Genomic DNA, 10,856 nt, shown 5'->3' with positions numbered 1-10,856 from the left:
AATATTTACATATTATTTGTAATAATGACTTATAGGATACACGCGTAAATATTTATTTGTTTATTTAAAAATGAATAAGTGAAAACAGGCCAACAATTGTGTTTCATTTGTTGTGAACACTACAGTGAAGATATTTGGTGTAATAATGTAGGCATCATCAAGCACGCTGCGTACTACGTCCTCACGTCCTCACGTCCTCGGGAGTTTGTGGGCTTGCCCAGTTTGAACTTACAACTTCGCAAGTACGAACTTGGCGAACTTTATTTTGTTTATTATTTGTTGTTTTCCAGTTGTTCCATACATGGCTCAATAATATTAACAATTTCAGTTATGTAACAAAAAAAGAAATGGGATACTACAAACAACACATAAGGAAAAAAAAGACAAAACAAAGACCAAAACAATGTGGGACAAACTATATATATATGGAGTATCGACCGAAGTGTCAAATAAAAATGTTTAATGTTTTTTCAGCTTTTCTATCTGTCGTTGTTCTATTTACATTATGAATTCTTGTATTTTGGGTTTCTGTTGAGTCCATTTACACACACACACACGATTATCTATATCTCATATATATATATATGTGTGTGTGTGTGTGGTTTATTAGTGTTTACCTGGTGAAACCTCGTCGGCAAGCAAAGCAGAAAGTCTATATCAACAGAAACTAAGTTAACTTGGTGTACATTAATCCACTGTCCTAGATTACATACTAACATAGAGCAAAGAGACAACATCTTACTGGGGAAGATATGCAATGTTCATACTTATGTCCCACAGTACAGGCTACAATATTGGCTACATTATATACATCATAAATAGGTCTTACTTTTTAGCCTAGATCTCCCTAAAGTGGCTGTAATAATGAACCTGAACTGCTTTGAAATTGAAAGAGAAAAGAAATACGAAAGACAGGAAAAGAAATCATTGCACTTACTAGCTGACTGAAACACTTCTGAAGTATGGCAGACTTGTTGAACTGTCCCACAGTCTTATGCCACCCAGGCTCCAGTCAGAAAACTGGTGGACAGCTGCAGGTAGACAGACGACAGGCCTCTGGCAACCAGAGCACATATCTGGATGGATTCACTCAGTCGGTATGAGCAGGAAGTGTTTTGAACTGTGATATGTTGTTTGTGTGTGTGTGTGTGTGTGTGTTTGTGTTTTAGAGCGGGCAGTATTACACTGAAGAGCAGCTGCTCTACTCTAAGAAACCATATGACTCCTTCAATGGGTGAAGTAGCCTGTAAACCTCTTTGAACGTCATTTCAGGTGAGCCCAGAATCTCCAAACTCAGCAAGGCAGGAAATTAGCTGCAATCTACACTTCTCTGTTTTGTGACATATTGGTGTTTTTAATAATGCTGTTCTTCAGTGGTGGTGTTTTGGCAGTGTGTGAACCCATCTCTCAGCAGCTTGGTCAAAGACACAAACTGCAATGCTGCATTATCTTATTTCTCATCATATGCCAACAGCTTTTCTGTGATTTAACAAGCTAAAAATTAGTGACTCAGCATCATGATGAGCCAGCTTCTGGCAAAGATAAAGTTGGATTCTTTTGTAATGACTTGATTACTCTCACTGTACTTCATGGTACTTTCCAATCAGGGCCGGCCTTTGGTATAGGCCATATAGGCAGTCACCTAGAGCGCCACATGCTGGAGGGGCACCACTGTTCGCCCTAAAAAAAAAAAAAAATAAATAACTTGCTGCGCCTGTTAGCACCCTTTCCTCATAATAATATAACAGAGCCCCTGTTGTCTCTCATTATTTGACCTGGACCTGACCCTGGACTGTACTTTGGGTAGTGTGTCACATGAAGACTGACGGTGCTGCGTGTTAAAAGTTGTGGATGACTTACTGATGTGCACCTCTCCTCGAGTACCACTAGTCCTGTATGTTTTAGTCTCTCCCTGCTCCAACACAGCTGAATCAAATGATCTGCTCGTTATGAACTCCTGAAGCTGCTTGATAACGAGCTGATCATTTCAGTCTGCTGTGTTGCAGAAGGGTGAGATCTAAAACATGCAGGACAATCGTTAAGGAGAGGTTTAGGATGTGCTGGTCTAAGGTAACAAAAACAGGATTGGCAATGTTCACACTGTGGGCCCAAGTGGCCCTGAAATTATTTTCCCCCCTGTGTGATCCAGATGTGATTGTTTAATGACAGCATGAACAGCACAAATCATTTTGAATCTGCTCTTTTCAAATCAGATTCGGGCCACTTTCATATGTGGTTCTAAATCAGACACAGATTTGATTTTTTTAAAAATACAACCGCAGTCTGAACAGCCATTCAATCAGTATTGGAATTCAGTGCAACTGTTACGTCACTCTAGATCGTCATCCTTCTATAAAATAGAAAAACCATAAGAAAACTTCATCGGTCTGTCTGTCTGCATCAATTTTTTTCCTCGATGGGTTGCCAAGACAATCCTAAAATTGCACATTGGCATTGTGAAATGCCATAAGTAGAGACTGAAGAAGCTCTCTGTCTCATTCACCCACTGCCCGGGGCTGTTTTGTAGAAAAATACTTAATAAATAACGTTGACTTGCTTCTTCCTTTTGCCCATGGAGTCACTCAAAATAACTTAAAAATTTAACGATAAACGGTCACATCAGTGGCCTCAATGTGTAGTATGGACTTCTTCTCCTTGTTTACTTCCGTATCCACAGCGTGCTGTGTATGACGTCTTGTTGTTCTTCTGGACATACGGGTCGCATCAATGCCATGACTTCACACTGGAGGCTGATATTGGCCACAGTTTAAACAATAATGTGAACAGCTGTATTAAAAAAAAATCATCAGAATTGAGCACTAACGCTTGCAGTGTGACCACAGTGTAATTTATGGCCGATTATTTACTGAAGACCTATAATAATAATAATAATAATAATAACTTCATTTATATAGCACCTTTAAAAACACAGTTCACAAAGTGCTTTGACACACAGGAAAAGCTGAGGCTTGTAAGCCCCAGAAATTAAAACAATTTTAGCAATGTAGTAATGCTGAGAAAAGAGTGAGGACAGAATTATGTAGGGGGATCGAGGCAGGGACATATTAGAAAAATACAGTAACAATAATAATAAAAAGTGATAATAATAACGATAGCTATTAATTATAGAAATAATAACGATAGTAATAATGGGCAGGATCAAGGCAAAGAAAGTAAAAAGATAAATTAGAAGCTAAAATTAAAAGAAGAGTTAAAGGACACAAGAAAAGATAAAATGATGAATTAGAAGACAAATTAAGAGTGGAAAGTATAAAAATAATTAAAATAATTAAAAGACAACATCACATAGGCAAGTCTATAAATGTGGATTTTAAGAAGTCATTTAAAAGAAATCACTGAATCTACCTATTATATTCCATTTATGCCAATATATCCCCCTAAATCCTATACACCGCACTTTTAAAGCAAAAGGTGTCCATGAAAAAAAAGAACGACTCCCACTGTCCCACTGCGTCAATGGAGTTTGACATGATGGTAACTTCAGTAAGACAGAGATGTGACATGGGGGGGGAACTCTTCCAACAAGACATTTGATTTTGCTGCGGCTGAAGCCTTATTTTCAGTAACATGTCTTTTAACGTGCTTCACCGGGTTGACCACCAGATTGTTGTTGCCTACGCTACAGAAACAAGCACTGCTTTGAACTCAGCTTTAACCTCTACAATGAGGGTGAAGCCTTAACGCACCACCACACAGACGCTGCACCATAAAACCCCTACATCCAATAAAAGGGGTGTAAAGGTTCACAAAACTCCCACTCAGCGTTAACCAAGTTGGATGTGGTTTATGAGTCAGAAAATAAGAAGCAGCAGCACCTGCTCCACGTCAAGGTGACATTAACTGGCTGGGGCATTGTTGCACATTGATTTGCTATCAGTCACATGACCCTTTTGATAGTATGCGTCTTGTGTGTTACCCTCTCTTCCAGGAGAAATGGTGTTGTCACAATAATGGCAACTACCTGGGACAATTGAGGGTAACAGCTTGAGTATGAATAATGCTAAATCATCGATTTAATCTTCCTCTGATTAAAGCATCCCTACCCTCCTTGTTTTTGTGCCTCCCCCTCAGTCCTGTCTCCTCGTTAACAGAAAGCTGCCGTCAAGGGCATCACACAGGTGGTCATTCCTCATGTTGCCATGGCAGCACCTGGCATGACTTAGTTGTTTGGATAAAACTTGTCTCATGGACATCTGGTGCTCAGCGGTGTGGCTTGTTTATCAGTCTCTCCCTCAACTTTTCCCTCTTCTGTCCCACTGTGCCGCCAACATCCTGCCCATTAGAGCACAGAGAAAGGAGAGGTGTGATTTCATGCAGGTGAATATTGACTTGAGTGCTGGACAAAATGCTTCTGCTTTAGTTACTTTAGAAATTACAGTTTTTCATACACGTCCTGTGGAGTGATATATCTCCAAACGTAGTGATTGTGAAATTGAATATTTTTGTAAACTTCGGCATTAAGTGTCCCTTTAGTTCTCCTTTCTTTTCATGCCAGTTTCTCCTCCAGTATTATCGTCATGGAGCCTGCAGCCTGCTTGCCCCTCCCAAACTGTAACTGTGGTTTATTGGCTTTTTGCAGCTGACAGTTATCTGATGAGGAAGATCTGTATTTGTAACTTTCCAGCTATATATATATATATATATATATATATATATATATATATATGTAGTTAACCCTTTAAAAACCGGAGCAACATCACTTCTCTTTTGCTGCTTTCAGAATCCCTTTACAACCTTTGAACCCTGAGTAGATTGCTGTGGTTTCTTTCAAAAATAGGAAAAAATTGTAGGCTTAGAAGATTATGTTTTTTAAAAAAGCGAGGGCCATATGTCCGGGGGAAAAAGAAGAGGTAGGGGAAAACTATATGTAGGATTATCAGATATTTAAAATCATGTTACAGGATAATTATATATTTTTTCTGTTTTTACTTATTATTTATTTATTTATTCTTTTTTTCAGGTAATTTTCCAGTAATTTTTTTTCTTACTAATTCTTGCTAATTTGGGGGTATTTTCTTCTTTGGTTGCTTATTGCCTTTTTTTATTTTTTGAAAGAAATCAAGACAATTTGCTCAGGTTCCAAAGCGTTAAAAAGCTCCATTGCTTCTCAGTGTGAAGATCAAGTGTCATCTTCATATGGCTAATTAGAGACTGGAACTGCTCTGACAGTCTGCAGATGATTCAGTTATGTAATTCACTAATGGTGATTTTCTGCTTACGGATGGGATTGCATGTGTATGTATTAGTAGATGATGCAGACTGTTACCTGATACGTCTGTCCTCAGGAAGCTTTAACTGTTAACCTTAAACTGATTTAATGAGGTAAGCTTTGTTGGTGCTTTACTGTCAGCTTGGTTAATATTTTTATGCAGAATCAGTGCAACATTTCATGGAAAATATTTTTGCTTATTCATTGGTGTAGCTCATGGTTCTGTTTTATAGTTTTCTGTTGCTTATTGTTCTTTTGAGTTTGTGGACCCATCAAACTGAATTAAGTTTTGCAACCAATCTAAGTTGAACAATACCAAAGTTTCTCAACACTGGTATTGTCAACCTGCCTATTTCCATATGTTCCCGTGTGTAAGTGACTAATGGGGAACACAATTTTTTGAAATTGAAACAATTCACCATCACTTTACGTCCACTAAAAGTGTTTTTGCCACTGACACTGACTCAGATTGTTATTCTAAGTGTCTGACAACATTATGGGAGAGGATCACCACAGAGATAGACCTTCTTGTCAAACCAGAAAAAGCCCCAAAATCTCTATCACCATACCCACCATTTAAATAAATCGTAAAAAAAACCCCCAAACACCTAAGTTAACCCTGAAAGGGCCCAAAAACACATTTTTTTCAGTGAGCTTCTTCCTTTGGGCAAGAGCTCAACACGAAAACAAAATGTTATGCCACATTAGCCCCAAGAGATTTCTGTATGTTTTTGTTTGTGTGGGTCATTTGCTTATAAATGCAGGCCACGTTCAATTAAATTAGATAAAATAATTTCCACAGTTGTAATCAAGCTGAGTTTTGTCTTTTCTGTTGTCTTTTTTGTTGATTTAATCATGGAGAATTAATGTTTTAGTGATAAACATTGGAATAGAAAATAAAATATGTGTTGTGGTTATGAAATACTTGAAATGGACTTAATCGCAATTGTGATTTTCTGCCATGTGTCTAAATTACAATCCACTAAATGTGTTGCGTGTGTTTCAGAGAACACTAAATTTATGTGACCCTGTTCGTAACATAAACTGGCTGAAAATTACTGTTTTATATAGGATTTCAAAGGGAAAACAAATGAAAACACAAACAAAATGTTTTCTCAACGCATCACTTTAAGTACAAAATCTTCACATTTATGACTGACATATCACATAGAAAACAGTATTTTTGTAACAACTAGAAATGGAGAAACTCTTACGCACAGAGAACATTTAATAAACTGTACGCAAGCTATCTGAATACACCATTCAGTTGAAGTGACAATTCATGTGGATACTTGTCAGTCATGTCTGACAAAGTACACGAGCGCGCGCGCGCACACACGCACGCACAAAGGACTTTACTTTTACAAGAACAGTATCTATAACAATACCAGAATCCACTGGTGCAATAAATCCATGTCAGCTGTGACTGTATCATATACAGTGCAAAACACTGGGTAGCATTTATTAGCAAAAGTTCTTCTATAAGTAAACGTCTTAATACATCACAGGGACCAACAGTTCGCTGTGAGAAACTTGACGAGCGGAGAGGTGAGAGCATCAGCCCGTCATGCTGTCACTTCCTCCCACAGCGTGCTCAGCTAACAGCCGCCACACTAAGCGCTTACTTGGCTGTGTAGAGGAAGTAGCAGCTTTATAAAATGTGTCCATCCGGTACAAAATAACCTGTCATTCCTTAAAAAACATATCAGCTAGTGAGTGAGGCCTTTCAAAAAAACGATCACTGCTTCTGCTTCTTTTTTGCTGGTTTAATGGGGGTGATGTCTTCCTCCTCATCCTCGTCGTCATCATCATCTTCGTAATCCTCATCAGACAGGTCTGACTCCTCAACCTGTGAGGCTGCACAAGAAAAGGGGACAAAGTTAAATCACTGTGTTGAATTGAATCCTGGTATAATATTTAATTATAAAGGCCAGAAAGGTGGTTTTATTAATCTGCTGTCTTAATGGACCTCATGCACAGGTTGTAATATTCAACTACACACACTCATTACAGCCAGTAATAAGAGCAAAAGGTATTTAATCCATGCAGTATTTATAAATGTAAATTTTAAAATAATTTATGATCTAAATATAAAACTTAATTGAAATATTTATTAAAAAGTGTCAAAGGTCTTAAATTTTAATTAGGGGAAAATGTGACATTGATTGCCCACATATACATTTAACCTTTCATGTAGTTGGGTCAAAATGAAGAGAAACTGATTAAAGATACTGAGTATCTGAGGATCATTAGAATAAAAAAAATCTCTGATTGTATTTCAGCAATTATAACATTATGCAAAGAAGCAAAATGTCTGGCACCTACTAATGTATTACAAAGTATAGTCCAGTATTACAAAGCAACACATTAGCTGCTTGTTTAATAATTGCGTCGTTTTGTTTTTTCAGTGTTGCAAAGCAGTGTATACCTGAAGCTGCAGTGATTACAAAAACAATTATTTTCATTATCAATAAATGTGCTGATTTTTTTTGTCAGCAAAATGCTGGAAATTAGATTGTTGTTTAAAGAAAAGCCCAAGGTGACAAAAAACTTTTTTTTTTCATTGTGCAAAAACCCCAGAAAAAAACAACTATTCACATTTTTAAAAGTTGAAGCAAGAGAATATTTTATCTTTTTGCTTAAATAAAACAAATTATTAATTGCTGCAATTTTATTTTTTTTTCCTGTTGATCAACTAATTGACATATTGTTTCCGCTTTAAAAGAGTGCGCCTGTTTCACTTGATATTTTTTAAGGAATGGCAGTTACTGGTCAGATGAAAACATCGAATGTTTTGTAAAGAGATTGTCACTGAACTATTTCATTGTACTTTGCAGTAACCTATTTATCAAATGCTGGATACTTTTAAAAATCTTCATATAAACAGACAGATATTATCAGTAGGCCATTAAATGTCTAACAAATTAAAAAACAAACAAAAAAATAAAATTTAAGTGTTACCGATGAGGTGTAGCCCGCTGACAGTAACTGGTCCTGTCCCAGCTTTGAGTCGGATGGTCACTGGGGCTTTCAGCTCAAATTCTCCAAGACTCACCTGAGGAAAGGATGGTAACAGTTTAGACATGTGTGCTGCACATTAACCTGCGTGTAGAAAGAAATCACTGTACTGTACCATGGGCAGACAGCTGATGTGAAGGTTGGCAATTGGCACTGAAATAGTCTTCCCTTGGTGGTTCATGGCCGTTACCTCCACCACATTACTCTCCTCCTTGGCACCTTCTCCCAGACAGACCTGCAGGAAGCATAACAATTAAGTTGACATACATCAAAAGAGTTGGCAGCCAAAAAAGTACGTTTTTACATGATTTGAAGGCAGTATGGTTCAAAAGCCTTGGATAATTACATACAAACTTCACTTTAAGCCATTTATACCCAACTCACGGCCCACTGACCAAATCTGGTCCCTCCAACCATTTTCTAATTCACAATAAAAATAAATAAGTAAATAAATAATTTACACTGGGTATTGGTTTTGTATTTTTAGTGCACATAAGGTGCCAGAGTCTATAAATAACATAAAAACAGAGCTTGTTTATCAAAAAAAGTGTTAGTGGAAGATCCCCCGCACCCCCCCGACAGACGTCCCAGCAAAGCCCTTAATGTAAAATCCGAGAAATGTGGTAAAATCTATATCCTGAAATCAAAGAAATGCCCTTAAATCCCATAAACATCCTTAAATCCAAGAAAAGTCCTAAAATCTGATAAATGCCGTAACATAAATGTTGTAAAATCCTAAAAATTTGAGAAAATCATAGAAATGACCTTGCTTTAATTTGCTATGCTGGCATCAGAGCAGCTGTAATGAACAACAATTCCCCCAAGGGGATCAATAAAGTATCTCTGATCCTGATAATCCTGGAAACGTCCTAAAATCCTAGAAACATGTAAGGGGCTGCAGCAGCTGGCTCCTGGCCTCATGTCACTATCCCTGCTTGTAAACTCGCTGTTGAAGTTGTGGAGAACTTTTGCACCCAGTTTATGTGATTATAGAAAAACTGAACATACTGTTCTGAGTTCAAGGAAGTGCTCCAGGTCCTCCTCTTCGTCTCCTTGGAAAGTGTAGAAAGGCACTTTAGAGGACAGCTCGCAGCCTGGAAGATACATCAAAACAAGGGTAATTTTAGAAACTTTTTTTGTTAAATGTAAGTTAGAGCACTGGCTGAAATGTAATAATATGGAAGCATGTTATTTACTGTGGTAACATCACACAGGAGACCCACGTGTGCGCCAGCAGAGCTAACCTGATAAACTGTATTTAAATGTTTCTTACTGAACAGAAAGCTCTCCAACTTCGACTGGCCGGCTGATCCGATGTCCAAGCTTTCATCTTCGTGAAAAGACATTTTGTCAAAGCTCTAAATTTGGGTTTTCTGGTGACGCTTTATACAGAAATGAACCCTCCACGAAAAATAACAAGCGCGTCGCAAAATGTAAGCATGCCTGAAACGTCATCACTGTGCGCCTGTGGCTCGGCGATGTTTTTTTTTCCCTTTCCGTCTCGTGCCCCAAATACTCCTTTCTTTTATTTATTTAGTTAAATCTTACGAATAAAACAACATGAACGCAGCACATACATAAACAGATAATGGCAGGGGACCAGAGCACTAACAGTAATCGCTGATCAGCTCATGTAATATAGGATACACCGATTATGATGGGAAACTTTAGATTTCTGAATATGAGATTTTGTAAGATTTGCTTCGGACAAAGAGTGAGTAAAAGGGGAAAATTCAAAATGAATATACTGAGAAATAAGACATCTTGCAAAAAAAAATACAAGAGTTGAGGGACAATACCAAAATATTTGGCAAAAATCATCTGACTAATCGTGGATGACTAATACAAACTATTCTCCTAGTATATAGTGTCCCATTCGCCCTAAAAAAAACCGTCAAAAAACAATAAAAAGGGCCAAATTAACTCTGTGTACAAAAACATAAATAATTAATAAGCAGAATAAGAAAAAAAACATGGCATTGCTGTTATTTATTTTATTTAATTTTTTAAATAATGTGTGACTTCTGTTTGTGATTTAACACAAACAGTGTGCCAGCCTGGTGTGTACCTTTATATGTGTGTTTGTGGTACATGTCATGTCCTGTGCTGGGCCAAATGTACCTTAAACTTATTAGTTATTAGTAAATAATATTTTATGGAATTAAAGTTTGGTAATTTTCTTTCATCTGAACTTACATAAATGTACCAGTTTATTATAATCATTAAAATGATTATTATTATTTGTAGTATTTGAATAACATGTTTTGTATTTTTAGCTTTTGGTATTTTATAACTTCCTATTTTTCTTTTTTTTCAGTAACTCTACTTTTACTATGCCATATAATTTCTTAAATTGCAAGTTAACACAACAGAAAAAAAAGATTGAAATTTAATTTCATTAAAAATTGCCCCTTGGCGTTTACAAATGTGTATTATGTCCAAAAACTCTCCCCAAGAATCAGCTGTAAATAGATTATTCAACACAAAAATGTATAAATATGATTTTTCATAATTCATAGGCTTGTTTCAGAAATAATGCAGCTGTTAGGGGCAGTGTACAACACCATAAGTTCAATCTTGTAAAACTTTATGACCACAACACTTTGCA

At 36.9% G+C, this 10,856-nt stretch overlaps 1 protein-coding gene across 1 annotated transcript; it reads right to left on the bottom strand.

Annotated features, from left to right (window-relative positions):
* Positions 1-6,338: 6,338 nt before the first annotated feature.
* Positions 6,339-9,718, bottom strand: npm3 (nucleophosmin/nucleoplasmin, 3). Its single transcript, XM_042502488.2, has 5 exons — positions 9,522-9,718; positions 9,257-9,342; positions 8,364-8,483; positions 8,192-8,285; positions 6,339-7,087 (listed from the first exon to the last, which is right to left on the bottom strand). The coding sequence occupies exons 1-5, from the start codon at positions 9,592-9,594 to the stop codon at positions 6,969-6,971; spliced, it is 492 nt and encodes a 163-aa protein (XP_042358422.1). The 5' UTR covers positions 9,595-9,718; the 3' UTR covers positions 6,339-6,968.
* Positions 9,719-10,856: the final 1,138 nt, after the last annotated feature.

The sequence above is a fragment of the Plectropomus leopardus genome, chromosome 13 (genome assembly GCF_026936395.1).
Source record: "Plectropomus leopardus strain MGB_pleo_1.0 chromosome 13, ASM2693639v1, whole genome shotgun sequence".
Taxonomy (NCBI): Eukaryota; Metazoa; Chordata; class Actinopteri; order Perciformes; family Serranidae; genus Plectropomus; species Plectropomus leopardus.
This window is presented reverse-complemented; position numbering and strand designations above follow the sequence as displayed.